This window comes from Nestor notabilis, unplaced genomic scaffold, assembly GCF_000696875.1.
Source record: "Nestor notabilis isolate BGI_N333 unplaced genomic scaffold, ASM69687v1 scaffold14642, whole genome shotgun sequence".
Taxonomy (NCBI): Eukaryota; Metazoa; Chordata; class Aves; order Psittaciformes; family Psittacidae; genus Nestor; species Nestor notabilis.
Genome location: NW_009917096.1, coordinates 35,318 through 54,150, shown reverse-complemented (window position 1 = coordinate 54,150; position 18,833 = coordinate 35,318). Strand labels below are relative to the sequence as shown.

The 18,833-nt window shown below is 42.1% G+C and overlaps 1 protein-coding gene across 1 annotated transcript in view; it reads right to left on the bottom strand.

The window, feature by feature from the left end:
• Window positions 1-18,833, bottom strand: part of JARID2 (jumonji, AT rich interactive domain 2) — a 45,723-nt gene that overhangs the window by 4,799 nt on the left and 22,091 nt on the right. Inside the window, exons 5-12 of the mRNA XM_010024928.1 lie at window positions 14,123-14,215; window positions 13,566-13,684; window positions 13,333-13,403; window positions 12,370-12,484; window positions 8,003-8,093; window positions 6,979-7,161; window positions 2,089-2,219; window positions 3-59 (exon numbers count right to left, since the gene is read on the bottom strand). Coding sequence (XP_010023230.1) covers window positions 3-59; window positions 2,089-2,219; window positions 6,979-7,161; window positions 8,003-8,093; window positions 12,370-12,484; window positions 13,333-13,403; window positions 13,566-13,684; window positions 14,123-14,215 — 860 coding nt within the window. The remainder of the gene's footprint in view (window positions 1-2; window positions 60-2,088; window positions 2,220-6,978; window positions 7,162-8,002; window positions 8,094-12,369; window positions 12,485-13,332; window positions 13,404-13,565; window positions 13,685-14,122; window positions 14,216-18,833) is intronic.

Here is an 18,833-nt window from a genome sequence, read left to right as displayed (position 1 = left end):
GCGCTGAAGAATGGAGACCTGCCTCGTAAAGCTGCCGCCGCTGCCTCAGCTCTGTGTCCCTGTGAATGTTTTAAGCAATTAGACACTGGCATCACCTCACACCACCACAAAGCCATGTATAATCACCCTTTTACCACCATCATCATCGAAACCTTAACTCCACACAGCAAAGCCCTGAGTGTTGTTGGAGGTTGGTGCCATTCCCTACTCATAGTGAGAGAGAGCCAGCACCACAGAAACGCTGCCTAATTGCAAAAGCTATCTCCGGATTTTAACAGCGACCACTGTATCGAGCCAGTGGTTCTCAAACTGCTCCACCGAGAACTGGGGACTGCCGAGTACTTCCTGTAGGTCGGTGGTTGCCCGGGGCCATGTGAAGAGTCAGGAGATGTGGCTAACATGACTGTCATCCCTGAAGTTGCCAAAAGCCACCTGGAGCGGGAAGAGCCGTTGCTGTCGGGAGTAACAGCCACCTTCATCAGGAGGCAGAGATGAACCAAGGACCTGCTGCCATGAGGAGCTTCAGGCAGGAAAGGGGGAGCAGGGCAAGTGATTGTGCCAAAAGACGAAGATCTTGCTGTACGCCCGGGGAAAGAGAAGGAGATATCAATTAAGGATAAAGACTAAGCCCTCCAGCCGCCCTTCACCCATGGCATCCGCAAGGTGGACGATATTTCCTATGCTGAACTACACAGCATTAGGAGAGCAGGTCAGGTTGGAGCCGAGTGGAAGACAGCAAGTGTGGAGCGAGCTGAGCAGATGGAAGGGGAGAATAAAAAAGCTCACCACCAGACACAGCTGAAGATGGGTGGAGAGCCAAGCTAAGCAAATGGCATGGGCAAACTGAGCAACCAAGGCAGATCAGGAGAGGAGGCAGCAAAAAACAGAACAAACAAGCAAAACAAAGCAAAGGGAAAAAAAAAATATGGTACAGTGTTCCACTTTGTGGGGGGGGGTTATGGGTTTTGTTGTGTGGGGGTTTGTTTTACATAAGCAGACACAGGAAGGACAGATATCCTCCACAGAATCCCAACCTAAGCATAAGAACAAGTTTGAGAACCACTCTGATAGAGGTCGATGTGACGGTCTAACAGCAAGCACCAACATTTCTGTTTCACCTTTCGCACTTGCAGTCTTTTCCTCTTCAAGGAAAAAAAAAACAATAAAAAAAAAAAAAGGCACTTGGAAGTGCTTATTCCCACAGGGGAACCAGCTGCAGGTAAAGCAGTCAGCACACCTCTTTGTATTTCTTTCTGAACACTAAAACAACACATGGGCTGTTTTCCCCTTCAATATGTCACTGGAAATTTTCCAAATGAACATGCTAGTTAGTTAAATACAGTTTGTAGGTTCCATTCATCAAAACTTTCTTGACATCTCGAGTATCAGTTGTCACAAACTTGAAAGATAGGTAGCAACTACATGGTAGGGAACAAAAGAGAAGATCATTACACAGGAAGCCAGGCAACATTATATTTTCTTTTTTTACCTATCTTAAGAGAAACCCTAAACATGTTTCCTTAATACTTGGGAGAATTCAAGAGGCATTAGCACCTACGAATAAGCTGCTCACTTATTCAGTGGTTTAAATCAAGACAACTTTCCATGAGCAAAGTACCTTCTACAACTGCAGCGTAACAATCTTGATGCTGAAGACAAGGGTTCCTGGTGCAAAACCCACTACAGACATGGATTGACAGTGGCTACTGATGCCAAGAGGTTGAAAAACTGAATAAAATTATTTAACTGCTTGGCACCATGTAGTTCACATAATGCATCAGGAAAGCTTGAATCTCAGCACCAAGAATCAACAAAACAAAAACCCAAGGCAAACTGTAGCTTTAATTCCTTGATGGTGCCCGAAGTAGGGAATTCTTAGAGTAAGACATCCTAACCACGGGCACTCTCACATCAGATACAGCCAAGGAAACTGCTTCTTCCACGTGTGGCTGTCTTGAAGTTTGTTTGCTGGGCTTTTCCTTGGTTAAGTAGGTACAAGACATGCGTCTGAAAGGGTTACTTACGTCATCCACCTCCAGAGTCTGTCAATGAAAACAAAATAGGTACAACAGGTCCCCAGTTCGTTACCTGAGCTCTCCGAGAAGTGATGATATCGTACTCAGAGTCGGCCCGTTTTCCTTTTTTGCTTCTGCTGTTGCAATCTGATAAAGCAACTTTTCCATTGAAAATGGTTTGGCGATACGTCGTCTCTTCATTTCCTGGGACAGAAATCGCCAAATTAGTTCTTGAGCAAATTTGAAAATAGAAGGTTACCAAGAATGGCTTCAATGTAGCCAAAAGGAGCCTTTAAAGCCACCAAAAGTAAAAGCTTTCCGTAGTCCAAATTCAGCAAAGTATTTATGTTCCAACTCACAACCACCACTAACTACATGCTGAAACAAATGCTAATTATAAGTAAATCCTTCCAGTGGAAAGCCAGGTGCCCAAGGGCTTTGCTGAATTGGGTCCTCCTGATGAAAAGACTATGAAAGGAGATTTTCTGCTTGTGCTTTACGTGAACCAATGGCATAGAAAAAAGCTTGAAACCTTAAACCAAACACATGCTACCAGCCATCATAATCAACTGCTTTCTTGGAGAATACCCTCCTGCCTGTTACATCTAACATTCTGTTTTCAAGTCAACAGTAGAGAGCAAAAAAGCATCTGCAATACATGATGGCATATATGAAAATATGAACTCAATCTCTATGCTATCTTTCCTTAATATGCTTCGCTGTGAAATTTAATTCAGGAAAAAAAGATAGGCAAAGTCTGCATCTACAAAGAGAAAGAAGCAAAATGCAAGTACTCCAGTGTGACCACGTTTCAGGTACACCCTTTTTTCAAAGAATAAAATTAAACTTTATCAGTGGGCAAGACCAGGAGAGATGTCCCCAAAATGAGAAAAATGAAGAGAAGGATGCCCAGGCATAGGTTAGCCTGCAGTTCAGCAAAGTGGAGGAACCAACAAACACCTCAGAATCCTCTTCCTAAAAACTAACTTTTCTTGTGGAGGCCAAGAGGAGTAATGTGATCACTATGTGCACTCTCAGCCATCCAGTGAGATCTGTCCTTCTGACCTGCTTGAAGCCCAGGGCTGCTGTTATTTTCGATCTTTTAAAACATTAAAAGACATCAAGCCAAATAGGCAGATGTCAGGGAAAAAAGACAAAAGGTAAAAGGAGAAGGTTCAGTTCTGCTCAGCTTTGTTACCTGTTCCTTGCTGTGTAAGCTTTTAAAGCTACTTCCCTGTCAATATGAACTGAGTGATTTTGGTAGCTTAAACCCTTTTGATAATCCTTATTTAGGAAAATTCCTTGATTGACTGTGCAGTTCATAGAATCATAGAATATTTAGGGTTGGAAAGGACCTTAAGATCGTCTGCTTCCAACCCCCCTGCCATGAGCAGGGACACCACACACTAAACTATGTCGCCCAAGGCTCTGTCCAGCCTGGCCTTAAACGCCTCCAGGGTTGGAGCATTCACAACTTCCTTGGGCAGTTGGGAAAAGTGTAGGGTTTTCCCAAGTATCTGAAGAGGTATGTTTTGTTAGTGTCATTTGAAAACTCTGACCCTGTGTAAAGCAAAACATACTGAACTGTACTGGCCTTAGTACAAATCCCTGAGGAATGCAAAAAGAGACCTCCCCCATGATAAAAACAGACCATCTGTTCCCATCCTCTGCTTCTCTTTAAATCAGTTACTTTTCTGGTGCATGAACTTTCCCTCTCAACCCTTGGCAGGTTAATTTCTTTAAAAGCTCATTCCAAGGAACCTTGCCGAAAGTCTTCCAGAGATGCTGACAGACTCTGCCAACTGGATCTCTTTTGTCCATGTATCCAAAAGTTTCACAGCCTGGGGGCCATGCCCTCACTGCAAAAGCCATGTTGATTACCCTGGTCTTGTTCTCTTCTCTATTTATTTGTTCTTTTGGCCTTTAGGAAGTTGTTCTTTGAAACCTCTTTTTGCTCTGCCTTTCTGTGTGTTTACATGCATCTTGCTAGAGTGATTGTTTTACTTGTATTTTAATCTCCTGCACACAAAAGGGTTTTTTTTGTCTCATTTCAAACAGACTTCTTTCCTCTGGTGTTAGGCATGCCAAGTTTAGTGGGGGTTTGCCTTTTGAACTCTTTTGGTTTTTTGCTAGGCAATGTGCATGTGTTGTGAGCCTCTAACACAGCATCTTTAAACAATTTCTATGCTGCACGCAAATGCTTAACCCTTCTTTCTGCATTCTCAATTTAACAAGCTTCCTTGGTTTTATGCAAGGCTGTCTTTTGAAATGAAACACCACAGTAGTGGATATTTCGCGGTTTACTGCTCTTTCAGGGTTCTTAATCTCTGCTCACCATCACAGTGCAGCTATTTGACAGTGATGTTTTGAGCTGGGCTCCACCACTGCTGAGAAGCGAGATGACAGTTTCTTCTCCTTGCATGGATTTCCTAACTAGCTGCTCTCTGAAGCCATTTCTGTTCTGGCACCACACACAATACAACCACTATCCTAGCTAGGGGGAAGAGACCAGCATTTCCCGTTATCATCATCTGTCCTGTCCTCACAGGTTTTCCCACCTTCTTTAGCATGACACAGGCTGTGTCTCCACACCGTAACAGGATGGTGAAGCAGGAGTGGATGTGCAGAGTGATACAGTTCATGCTGAGGAGCCAAACACCCACTGTGCATGTGCATGTGAAGCCAGTGGCTTCAATTTAGAGCAGTCTAGCCCGGTCCTGTGGCCACATTGCCACTGGTGTTTGGAGGGCACTTCTGGAGTGCCTCTTCCCATTTGGTTTCATCTAAAAGCAACCCAGTCTTCTCAGGCTAAGGCAGCTCTGTGATAGGAACCAAGGAGTGGTCGTTGTGTGACATTATAAAGGCATATATATTCCTTAACCAAATTAAAACTTGTTGGGGGGATACATATAAAGCCCCTGCCAGCATACTGGCAGTAAACTAATACTACTGGCAGTAAATTAATACCATGCCTTTCCTATTTAGGACAGGAAGATCAGGGCACAGGGATTCTGTCGCTGGTGACAGAGTTAAACCTGGATTATTTGACTGTAAAATCTCTCTTCTGTATGCAGCAGTGCTACTCCAGCTGGATGACTAACTCCATCTTTCCTATGTACTTCTTCCTCTTCTGTTACAGTACCAGCTGGGTCTCCTCTTTTCACCGAGTTCCTGGGGGGCCCTGTAGCTCAGCAACCTGGTTCCACATATGGTTTAGGTGAAAACTCTCTGTCCCTTTACACAGGCTTTATACTAACTCTTCTATTTCCACAATTATCCTAACTCCTTACAGACTGAAATCAATGCCATTTCAGATGCAGAATTTCATTTTTTCCATATATTAAAGGAGATTGAGCAGTCGTTCGATACAGAAATGAAACAACACTGTTTAGTAATATAAAGGGAGTCACTATAAAAAAAATCAGGTCACAGTATCACAGAATGAAACCAACATTAATGTATCAAACAGCTGAAAACTGTCAATATTGCTGTTGAGTACAGACAGACAGGAAGGTACAGCTGTCAGAGTTCCAAAATGGGAGTCTTGTTCACTACACAGAGCATCTCACCACCTCTGAAAAGCACAATCCCAGCCCACGTTTGAAAATGGCAAAGTGCCTTGCCAAAGTGGAGTAACCAAGGAAGAAATTCCAGAATTTAAGGGAGTTAAGAACATAGGATAGTTTGAGGAAAGAAAAGGGGGAAGGAAAATAAAAGAAGGAAAAGCAGAGTGCAGTAGGTGTTTACAGAGTTACTTTGATATAAACACATCTCTGTGGTTCTTCTAAAGTTTGTGAGAGCTGTGACTTCAGTTTCCAAGGTAGATTATCATAGATTGGAATCTGCTGGATTTTCAGGCAGCTTATGTTTACCCAGTGAAAAGCTCTTAAAAGTTAATCAAAAGAAACTGTTCTTCAGAATTTGAGGCACCAAGAAGAGCTTTTTAATTGCTGCATAGTGATTTCTGTCTTTTACAGGAGTGGCATTTTCACAATGTCAAACAAGTGTTCAGGAGAGCAATAAATACAGCATATGGAGTTAATATAATTGTGTACCTTCAGACAGAAAAGGTTAGCTCAGGATTCTCATTTCTTGTCTATACGCATATACAATTCCCACCTTCCCCCAAAATAAATCTGTAATAAAATAACCTTTTATTTCAAACTAAGTTAATATTCAGTTAGTATAACCAGGCAGGAAAAATTCCATTAACCCTAAAGATCCAAAAACCTAACTGCGGACATATTACATTTAATTACTTACTAACCACTTGCTCTCAAGAATGATTATTTACTAGTGGTTTAGCTAAAAAACACTACCAAAATAGCATCTGTAACCCATAGCGGATTTGAGGAGTTTGGGAACACAATTAGTGACATATATTCTTTGTCCAAGACCACAGAAATGTAGACAAAATCATGATGACTGGATAATTCACACCTGTTGGTTTCGGCAGGCAACCTGCCTCAGTTAGTTGTGTGAAAAGGGAATGGGAAGGGGGTTTTATTTACATCTTAGTATCGGATGCGAACCTAAGGTCTGTGAACCTAAGGATTTTCAAGTTGATTAAAATTGAAATTGCCCTGATCAACAGCTTTTCCTGAATGAATGGGCAGAGAAAGACAAGCAATACAGCTGTATTAACTGACTCTGCCTATCACAGGAGCTACTAAGCACAGTTATTCAGATATTTGCACCTGAGATTCTAATGGCTCTAGAAAACAACACTTAAAATTAGTAAGCGTAATACAATATACATACAATGTATTATTGTCAGCTCTGAAGGGATTTTTGAAAAGCTTCCTCGCTTTTTTCATGCCTTGCAGACCTTTTTTCTTTTTTTTTTATTTGATAGTCCACAAAATGAGATGCAGTTGTACTAGTCTCACAACGCTATCAGTGCCGGAATGTCGGTTTAGATGGCAGGGCCATGAATCCATTTTAACTCCTTTTCTCAACTTACCTTGGCTGTTTTAAACCCCATACTTGTCCACTGGGTGGTAGCAAAGTGCACTGTTTCAGAAACACTATAGCCACAACACACTTTGGACACAAAGGATCCAGGAAAACAGACAACGAACTGCCCGCTCTGCTGTACAGTACGGTGCACCCTGATCCCCTCCTTACACAAGATTTCTGGGGAGATCTAGAAAGACATGAAAGCAAAACAACAAGAAAAAAAAGAAAAATCAATCAGAACTTCATTTACACTTAGATCCCCCTTCCTTGCTGGGTACTGCCACATCCTACTTGTGTGCTCTGCTAACAGCTCAGCAGTGTTCACTTTCTCTCTTCCCTTCTGCACATGCTGAAGATTAGTGTTTGGGGTGAGAACTGCAGAAGTGGCCCTTCTGAAACCAGCAGTTTAAACTTCCACTTGTCAAACAATCTCATAGGCAAAGCCTCAAAACAGTACTACCCACTACTACAGAAAGTAATGCAGACCATTTGGTTTTCCATATAAATCTTTTCAGACTTGGTATTGAATCATCCTTGCTACTGCACTTTTGTTAACATGTCAACATGAATAGCTGAAGGAGGGTTTTTGTTATGGGCTCCCAAATTTGTATTTACATGCACTAAATACAAATTGTTATCCACAAAATAAACAAGGGAGCCAAAACTACTGAGAAATCCTTCTGAGTATTAAGCTTCTCATATCCATGCTGACTTCATAAAATGTCAGTCACGGCAGATTAACTGATTACAAAACAACTCCCTTTGTGAGGTTAAATACATTGTGGTCAGTATTAAAAATGGGTATTTATTGCATTGTCACATTTAGTTTTATTTCAACATTTTAACATGTGAGCCTTGTTAGAAAAATGCCATGTGGGTAAACACTGCAATTAGGAAGTAGCCAGATTTTAACAACAGCCTCTGCACCATTGTAGTGTAAGACAAAACCAAAATAAACCCCCAAACAACCAGCCTCCTGATTAACCTTGTATTCTCAAATGGGAATACCTCTCCGAGTGTTAACCTACCATTACATTACTTTCAAGCATTTCCAGCCCTGGAGTGCCATTGGCTTGCAGCAGGGGATGTACCACATCATCAAGTTTTGGAATGCAATACCTGTTGTTTTGTCAGAGGAAAAGAGAAAAGATTTACTGTCCACAGTAAATAAATAAATAATAACTAAATAATGGTCCACAGCTACACAGGAACAGGCAATTCAGACCACAACATTGATTAAAAGTTAAAGAGAGGCTTTTCCACACAGTTCTTTTTGGTAAAACACTAAGCATTCATGGAATGCTGTTTATTTAGATTCAGTCTGATGGTGTTCACTAGATGCCAAAGGACACAAAAATCCCCAAACGAGAAATGTTAAAACTCTGTAGAATTAGAGGAGAGAAATCAGTAGTAGAATAATGTTCATTTTAATGGCACCAAAACAGCTTATGAGCAGAAGTTGGCATCTCATGAGCACCAATATATGTTCTGTTATCTTTATCCTAAATGGCTGCATTTATTACCTGTGCATCACCCAAGCAATCTTTCTATTTAATAACATTTTCTGTTTACAACAATGAAGACACCACAAATCACCTTTACTGTTAAAACACAAAGTATCCTAAGAGCTTCCTGCCTTGATTACTAAATAAATCCCACATCCCTTCCCTTCCTTGCAACAAAAGACCTGACTCAGAGCAGCCAAAGCAGCAAGAGAGATTTAAAACTTTGCTGGGTGCATGCCGAGTTCCACATCCTCCTCTCCTTTAGAAGCCAAGGAAGCACCTGTCCTCTCTGTGCTCACTGCCAGCAGTGCTCCCTATGCAGAAATGACAAGAACCTAAGAGTCTCAGGTCTTAGCTTCACACATCCAGAGAACTGCTGTTTTGCTGGATGCAATATGGTGACAATTAGTCACTACTCTTGCTTGCACCCTGCTAGAAAGGTGTCTATGTCCACCTACAAGTTACCTGTTCCCCAAGATCTGGTAGTTGGTACCTGATAACTTCAAACTGAGCAGTGCAGTTTGCTGGGAAACACACTGCACATCCTGGGATTCCCAAACCTCCCTTGCATTGCTGCCATGCTATGCTTTATCTGTTACATTAGTTTCTTCAGATTTGTTAAGGGCAAGTAAAAAGCATCTCTAGATTTATCATGACTTACCAGTTCACATAAAGCAATGAGACCTCAACCATTTGCCCCCAGCATACACATATAAAAGGATTTTGGGGAAAGGGTACAGTTTCCTTGTCATCCATCTGGTCTCTCTGTCAATTTCATAAAGCATTCTGCTGGCCTTACAGGCCTCCTTAGGGTATTTGCTTATAATGTGCACTAATATTAACTCTGTATGCATTATAGAGAGTATCCTGCTTGGTGAGTCTGTAGGAGGCTGTACTTCCTATGATTTGAACATCTTGTTACTGTTCACTGTACTGATGATGACTTTGATGTGTTTTTGTTGATCTTCAAGCCAAATGCAGGAGAGATGACAGTATCTGCTCATACAGCTAATTGTAGCTGCGATAAGGGCTCTAATGAGCTGGTTGCCTGGGTGTACATAGACTGATAACTTACGCATATATTGACAACGATCAGGACCTTGCTAAAAAATCCTATGATTATAGAGAAGTGAAGAACTTTAACTTGATAAGGTTGAAATCCTAACAGCAATTTTAAATGCATGTCACGTATCAAATACTTTGCAGTACCTGTGTTGCTAACAGTGAGAGCTTCAGAACAGCTCCATGTCTGTAGCATATTACTCTAGTTACACTATAATAAGATATTTTAAATGGTGATGAAAATATTTTCAGTTCAAACCCAGAACACTGCAGAGGCCTCCCTCCCTTCCTTCCTCCCTTCCTCCTCTTTCCTTTTAAGAGTCAGAAAATACAGCTGGAACAGCCAAAAGATTCAAGCATGCAGTCCCTCACAAGATGGGCCCAGGAAAAAGCAGGGTAAAGATGTGTGAAGAGGAGGGGTAGCACAGAAGTGCATGGGACTATCTGACTACTGTCAGGGCTGAGGGGAATGGAGATCCTTTGCAACTGTGGTATATGCTGCGATTTCGCTCATTTGCAATTCTTGATTTACCTGTAAAAATGGGATGTGAGCAGCCAGTACAGACTTCTGAGTGTCTTGGGCAGAACTAGGTTCTCCTCACTCTTTTAATGGGCACTGAGGATCCCTCCAGAATAAAAAAGTTAGGTGACTGAGCTCTGCCCTACATGCAGATTGAGTTCTCCCCTGTTTACTCTTCAGGAGGTAAAACCTGAGGGATTAGAGAGTGGCCTCAGCAATCTGCATGTAAATGAAGCACCACTGATTTTAGTACCACAGGGATGTGTCCTCGGAAGAGAAGATTTCTGGATGCTGGGTGGACTTTCAAGACAGAAGAGAGCTTTGATGCCCAGTAGCCTGCTTTGTTATCACTGAAGCAGCCACCAAAAGCAATGCTGTCAGGGCTACTCCAGATATTACACCAGACCTAGTTATTAAACTCTTCCTCATAAAGTTGGATACTTTATTGCAATATTAAAAGTTGTAATGAGTTAATAATGAATACTAACCTGACACTTCAGCCTGGCAGCCTTGCCAAAGAATAGCTTTTACAGACTAAGGAGTTTCACTTCTTCCTTCTTCTGAGTTATTACATGTTACCAATGCGTCATCAGGGCAATCATCACAATACACCTGAAGCTATGTACTTGTGTTTATAAGCAAGCCCATCAAGAAAAAGCAAATGGCTGCTTTGGTTTTATTCTTCTCAGCTTGGAAAAACAGATAGTAGCCTTTCCTAAAACTGGATGGCTGCATTCAAGCCTGTTCAATCCCAAAAGGCACATTTTGATATGTACAGTATGAAGAGAGTGGCCTCAGAACTTAATTAGGGGAATTCCTGAATGCCTTTAGTTTGGAATTTACTGTCATTTCAGACTAGATGAATGTAATAGAGAAAAACAGATTCGCCTAAGGTTGAGGACCATGTAGCTTGCTCAGCAGTTTGTCCTGATAGTATATTATTATAAAAGATTACAGATTCCTGATTCACGGAAGAGAGAGAGGAGCCACAAAATGCTCATGACAGAAAGGAACAAACTGCCAGGTATGCAGCATAATCCAGCATTTACCTTTTACCCCTTAAGTATGATCACAGACAGAACATTTCTCCTACTTAAAATATTTACAGAGAGGAGCTCGTGCTTTAATGGTTTCCTCCAAGAGTTCGAATTCTTTTTTTGTGGGACACGTGCTTTCCCAGTGACAGCTGGGTCAGCACCTCTGACATGAGCAAGTGGGAGTTAAAGGTAATGGCCAAAGTACACACTTTGCATGTGAATGAAGAGCAGCTGACACTGCCACAGCCTCCACTGGGACTTCTGGATGCAAAGGGGGCCTTCGCCAGGCCTTCTTCTGTCACACCACCCAAGGAGCCAAAGGTTCCCTCAGTTCAAGAAGGGAACTGCTGGAACTGTTGAAAGGGAACCAGCTTCTCACCTTTGCAGGGGACATCACTTAAGTAACTTTTCTTCTCTGTTTATTGTATTTTCTCTCATCAAGAAACACAGTTACACTGCTTATCATTCGTTGTTCTCACTGATAATCCTCTTGGGTAATAACGCCAATCACAGTGACCTGGCAGAAAGGCACATGACGTGCCAGCAGCACCTGCTTCCTTTAATCCCTCCATCAGCTGTTTTACTTCCATTGCAACCTAAGTCATCATCATCTGCAGTAGTATGTATGCACTGAATTCAGGAAGAATTCACCACATTCAAAAACATTTATAAGCTGTGTGTTAAGTCTATTTGCACGATGTGTCTACCAAATATGAAATGTAGCTAGCAACTAACTGGTGTCCACAACGAGACGCTAGAATGATGTGTGTAATCATATTAAAAATTATTATCATGATGAAAAAAGAGAAAACACTAGGGACCCGATAGATAAAGAATTCAAGATCTTTTGCATTAAAAAGGACAGCACTGCCTATTTAGTCAGAGTGTGGGTTCAATAATTTTACAAGTGGCAATATAGAGCTTACTTGACAAGTGCTCTTTGTCAGCCTAAGGAAAGTCTACCTTGACTAGCTGTCATTTGACTTCCATGTCATGAAAACTTTCCACAGATTAAACCGTGTGTCAAGCAGAAACAGTTTATTACTAAATATCTCACAACAGAGCGTGGAAGATAAAGTGAAATTTTTCTTCCAGGAAAGGACATTCCATCACCAAAGTGATGAAATTTTCACATTAAAACTGTGGCCACACACACTGGGCCTTTCTAGGTGAGATTCATTCATGCAAGAGGTACTAAACAAGCTGCTATTAACACCAACCTACAGACAGCCACTGCAGTGAATGCAAAGAAAAAACACAGGAATACCTACCAAATGCAATCAGCACCAGTGTGTAAGTAGTCAATGTATGGAAGGTGATTTTGGTCTCGAGACCAGCATGAGGTAGAAAAGACCATGCCAATATTTAGCCAAGGAATTGTCACTCCTAAAACAAAGAGATTGAAAATGAGTTATGATTAACTGCGGTTTCTAATTAAAACACAGTTTGAGAGGGCATTTCTGTTGAAAATATTTTTCTATTTGCAAGCTGACCCTTAAGTTTTAAGTCTTCCTACCAGAGTGAGTAATTCACACAGAATAATTTAACAAATCCAGCATTCCCACTAACAAAATATCTACCAGCCAATTACATCGCCTTTGAACATACTTGTTTTCTAATAGCTGTAAACATTTTTTATCCTTTAAAAATGTACAAATACTTCAATTCAAGCTCAGTGGCATTGATCAGAGGAGGTTGTTTCATGTTGTCAAGCATACGTGTACTTGTAAACAGATACCGTGTTTCCCAGCTGGTTTGTTCAGGCTCAAACACACCTGCACGGGAGACTGCGTTATGCTTTCAGCTAATGTTTCTACCAGTAAATTGCAATGGTACATATGTAGCTGGAGCACTCATGACAATTCATTTAGAAAACTTGTGTGCTGCTCTTCCCAGCCCCACAGACTAGGTTTGCAAGTAAAGAATTGCACAGCTCTACCCTTTGCCGCACTGACACAAAGCCAGAACACCGATGTACTGGTGACAAGAGAAAGTGATACTGCAAGTACCACTGGTTCCTCCCAGGTGTATGGTCTCAACTATATTCATTAATTCTTTATCTGCACACCTGCCTTCATTCCTTTAAATACCACATGCTACACGCAACTGCATGTCTACCTGGTCAGCCAGTGAACAGAGGGGCCGGGAAGAGAGAGGCAACTTCAGAGACTACACAACCACATTTATAGAGGACACTTGTTCCTGCTGCAAACACAGAAAAGAGACTTGCTTACCAGGCACAGCACCAAGATGTCGCAGGATGGATCCTGTATTATTAGGAAGGACTGTGAGGTTCCACCCATGCCTGTTCGAGGGGTGACACAGAGGCAGATACATGTCAGAGCACCTTCCTGGTGCAAACATCCCCATCACCAAACTGCCCTGCTGGCCTTATGCCCCCACCTCTGCTCAGCACAACAGGGTAGCTGACATGAGCCAACAAAGCAGACGGATTTGGTGATCTTACCTTGAAAATGGTTCAGATTTTCCCACGGGAAAGCCACTCCCGTGGGTGTTGGTATCTACTTTTCCACAATGCACTGCTACATGGCAATCTTTCTGTTCCACTATCCTCCAATACTCTTGCTGTGATAAGAGAAAGCAGTAATGCATTTTTAATTCACTGAACAAGGTATCTCTCATTAAAATATAAGCTCCAGAAATTTACAGGGCTTTCATGACCTCAACATTGTTCAACATGAAACACTGTTTAAAAATAAGAATATAAATACTTAAAAGTAACAATGAATTGGGAAGACAGAATTTAGATCCTCCTGGCTCCTGTGCTTCAGCACATGACAGATTAAGACTTCTTTCTCTCCCTCAGTTCGTCAACACCTTTATTAAAAATGTCAAACAATTTTAAAAGGAAGAATCAGTACCATGCCTATCTAACCATTTATTTTTCTCCTACACTAGACAGCCTTAAACTGCTTATACTAATGCCTGAATGTCAACTATACTGAATCCCTAGACTTAATCTCCTGAAATAAAAACTTTTACCACCCCTTGTGTTGGCCTCACCTCTACTTCAGCTACTGTAGGCTCCTTTGTGAAGCACATGTTCATGATGTTTCTTGCTGTTCGGTAGAAGGTTGTTAAAGAAACAGACCTACCCTGTGGAAAAAGAAAATAAAATTAAAAATGAAAAAAACCCACCTGCCTCCATTCCCCCTGGCCTCACTCTTTTCCTTACATGCTCAATCCCAGATCACAGTAGGGGTAAAGAGAAAAATGTCTCCAGAACACGTGTGGGTCTAAAGCTCATTTCTTATCTGAGGGAAAATACATCAAAATATACTGAAATTTAACCACATCCAATCACCAAGCCAACCATCTAAATGGCCAATTGGACATTCCCAGAAGACCATGTACACTGCTTTGTCCAGCACGATGCTCTACATTTGATAAACACAGAAGACAGACACAGCCCAGCTGTCTGCGACAGGTTGCAAGGGACCCAGCATTTTACAATCAAATCCAATACCCGATCAAAGGGTTGTGTGGCTACACTCTTTACATAAAGAAACAGGTAAAAGACTTTCACAGAATTCACAGAAATGTTCAGCATCAAACTAGTATTGTATGTGATGGAGGGGGGTCACAAAAAGTAGAGTTTACCAAGATTACTGTAATCACCTGCTTACAAAAACAGGTTATACTCGATTCAGTAAAAGCAGTTCAAGAGCAATGAACCAGGACCTGTTACTACAAGGCTGAAAAAAGTAAAACACAGTAAAATTGCCAAATGAGCGCACTCTTCCTTGGCACTGCTGCAGGAGCTGCACAAGAAGTTCTGATTTGAGTTTCTGGATACCTGCTTTCACACATACCTATAACAACAGATGCTCTGGGAAGCATCCTCTGACGGCTTTGAAGGCAGGAGTATGAGAACCCACTTGCTCCTTTCAGCCCAGACAGGGACACCCCTACTGACGCCTCTGCTCCAGGGCAGAAGCAGCATCCTGGGAAGCAGTGAGCCACGAGAGATGGCAGGCGCCACACCGGCTGCTGTGGCCATACTGGTTTGCGGGCACTGCTGCAGGTAGAGACTAGCACCACTTTGCAGCCGTGAAGTTGAAAATACCTTTGCCCCCCTGCCAGATCTACCACTTCTCACTCCCTTCATGTCCACTGGTTGCCCATCTGAGCAACCACAGACTTAAGAACTCCATGTTTAATGAATGTTTTATTACCCAGACTATTACCTTTCTAGTTTTTCAATTATGAAACAGATCTGCCAAACCACCTCAGTCTTTTCTTGTGTTTAATTTATTTAAGAACTATGCCCAGGAGTAAACCAGAAACAACTATACAAGCAGCTTTTCCCCAGAGGCCAAGTCTCTCACTTTGCCATGCTCCTACAGTTGTAACATTGTCACTTTTTTAATTGAATGCAGCATAATTAGCTGCAACAAAAAAAGTTTGTGAAATGCCCAGGGCCTGGGGCCCTCCGATTCCCATAAACTTCAGAGTTGGATGCCCTGCAATACAATAAGCAATTTCCTTCATCTTTTAATGCCCTCATGAATCATTTATTGAGGCAGCCTTTTACAACAAAACCTCTCGTAAAACACAGGGCCCGCACCAACAATCATCACAATTTAGCATAGACTTCGCTGCTCACAAACTAACACATGCTCTGCAGCAGCTTCCTCAATTCAGTTATGTGCCTCTTCCTCTCATCTTACACAGAAAAATAAGGACTCATCTCCCAAGAATAATCATTTCTTTCCATTTTTCAGATGTGCACCAAGCAACAGAAGAGTGGGAAAACTGATCAGTTTAGCCCTTTATAATTGCATATACCCATATCTTCCTCTATCAAGAATTTGGTACCTTTTTAGTCTCCTAAAAGTTGTAACCCAAATGAAACAGTTGAGGGGGGTTTGTTGGCTGTTTTGTTGCTTGGTTCATTTTTTTTAATCTGAGGGATCTCATAAGATCCTCTAATACCAACTCCGAAAATAATTTAAAAGGCTGTAACGAAGCACTTTAACCAGAACAGAAAATGAACTGCTGAAGCGTAAAATACCCTTTCCAACACCCTCAAAAATATCTCAACAGTTCAACTACTGTTCTGGGAATTTCAAGCTACTGAGCAGAGTCTCTGTTGCTGTGACAATACAACGGAGGAAGGTTTAAGGAACAGAATTTCCTGCTTCCTCTCCTGATTCCTCTCCGTGGCCTCTGTGTTGGCCATGAGAACCAACCCAGAGCATCACCACCACCACCACTAAGTCTGGAGGGAAGGCACGGAGAAGGATACCGCAACGCTACAAATGTTATAGACATTAAAGCAACCATAGATACGGGCAGAAAACAGATTTCACAATAGTCACAGGCAGGATGGAGGGACTCTTGTTAAGCAGAGAGTGAAAACGCTGAGTCCCTGGCTGAAGGGAGCTCAGCATGGGATTCATGGGACAGTTTAATGTGAGTGCTGGCAGAACTTTCATTGGTGACTTCTTCTGTGTGCCCCTCTAACGGGTCTGCTAACAAGCCTTTAGTTTGTTCTGTACTGAACAAAGGCTGGTTTTAGTCAGCTCCAGTACAGGCTTTTAAAGTATTTTCAGAGCTAAAACTGGGGACAGAAGAGGAGAGGGAAAATCTTGCAGCAGATCCTCATTTGATGGCAGCAGTTTACTCTAGATACGTACAAACAACGTTTTATTAGCCAGGTAGAAATGCAATACATTGGGGAGTGAAGAAAGCAAGAGCAGTAGCCTGCAACACACTCTTAAAAGCACAGCAGGCCTCACAGTCTGGAAGGGAGCAACACTGAAAATAATTTGGGAGCCCTGGCAGAAAGTCAACTGAACACAAAGGAGATCTACGCTAACCTTGACATGCAATATGGTGGTACAGGCTCCTGGAAGACTGGTAGTCTCTTTCTAAAAATGTGTTCCAGCTCAAGCATGTGCTGACTGCAGGAATTACTGTGTGAAATCCTAAATGTACAACCTCTTCATGGTCTGAAGCATAGACTTTATGGCCTAAACTGGACTACAGCCCTCAACCTATTGACCTGGGCATTTACCAGAGGGTGGGTGAAGTTTCTGGGGGGTTTGAATGTGGTTTGGGTTTTTTAATTTGAATTAGCAATGTGCTTTAGAAAGAAACCATTACAATGCCATCATCTGTGGAAACTGTAACGTGAGGACATCTTCTGGTAAACAAATTTCAGATTTTCTCAGAAACATGTTAATAGGTAAAGAACCATATCCCCTTCACAGACACACACACGCAGGGGGATACCATCATTCAAGAAAGAGAGAATGTAGGATCAAAAGACTTGTTTCATAAAACCCCATGAAGTACCCTCTGCTACACCTGTAAGCCAGCATGACTTCCTCTCAGTGGGTTACTCTGGTGCATCAAGATTGTTGCTTAATTTCTTATTTCTACATTTTGAGGTTGCTCTAAGTGGCATAACCAGTTCTCACGCATCAATCCTTCTACAGGGCTCTCGCCCAGGAGCTATGAAAATGAAAACCCACCACAGATCTGCTTCTCCATTTTCTCCCTGCTCGATCGCCTGTGACAGCAGGCCCCTGTAAGATGACCATGGGATGGGATTCAAATGGGCAAGCCCCAGTGTCCAGGAAGCTGGCACCCGAGTAGCAATGCAAGGTGTAGCCTAAGTGAGTCCATGTGCTGCAGCTGCTTTGGCGGGTGGGGAGAGCAGCGGCTCGCAGGCTCAGTGATGCTTGTCCCTAAGAGCTTCTAAGCTCGAAACAAAACTATTCCCACCAAGTATTGTTGGACTCATGGGGTCTGATGCTGTCAGTACTGCCAGTGCTCTTCAGGCAGCAGCAGCAATTTGGGAGCTCTCAGCCTTTTGGGATAAAGGCCTGGGGCTCAGGAGACTCAGGCTGGTTACACCAGCTGCACTTTGCTTCCCTTTTTTTATTTTCTAAGCCTATTAGGATACTTTTCACAACCCCCAACCTTGCTTTTCGAGTTACTTTCTATCTTCTAAACTTGGACTTGCACTGGAAAAGAAGATGGAGGCATTTCCCTGCTAAGTCTGAGGTTGTTCATTCAGCAGTCAGGGTAAGTTGTATCAAATTTTTCATTTAACATCATTAAGAACAGGATATGGAGCACAGAAATGCCACTTCACTATTCACAAATGCTACTGTCATTAGATAAGCTTCTCTCTGACAGCAGCATGGCAAAGAGATTGCTTTTCAAAGGTGTGATTGAGGCTGGAGTTCCTGAGTAAAAGAAATTTTGGGCTGACAAATCGTAACAGGCTGCAAAAGAAACCTGAAGCAAGCTCTTAAAGCTCAAGTCATGAGCTCATGCAGTCCCTAAATAGCTTAACAATAAGCCACTTTGGGCTATCTGGCTTCATTTCCTGGTGATGGAAGTGAGATTGGAAGGGGAAGAACAGCATATTCCTTTACTGGGCACAGACACTCAACGCTATATTTCTCTCAGAGCACAGCTACACAATTCAACACAATTCGAAATTGCATTGCGAGTGCAGTGCCAAGTCCTGCTCCAGAGTAGGAGACTGCCAAATAAAACACAGTTAAAGAGTCAGCATTCCTTTGTAAATGGATGTATTTGATATGTAGAGGACTAAGCGTCCATGTGATTGTTAGTGCTGAGCAAAATCTGGCATCGTGGGTGAAAATACTGTTTGCATTTCAATTTGCCCTTTCTAAATGTAGTAGTATTTCTACTGATGTTAGTTTTGATATGGAGCACTACTTCGCTCAACAAG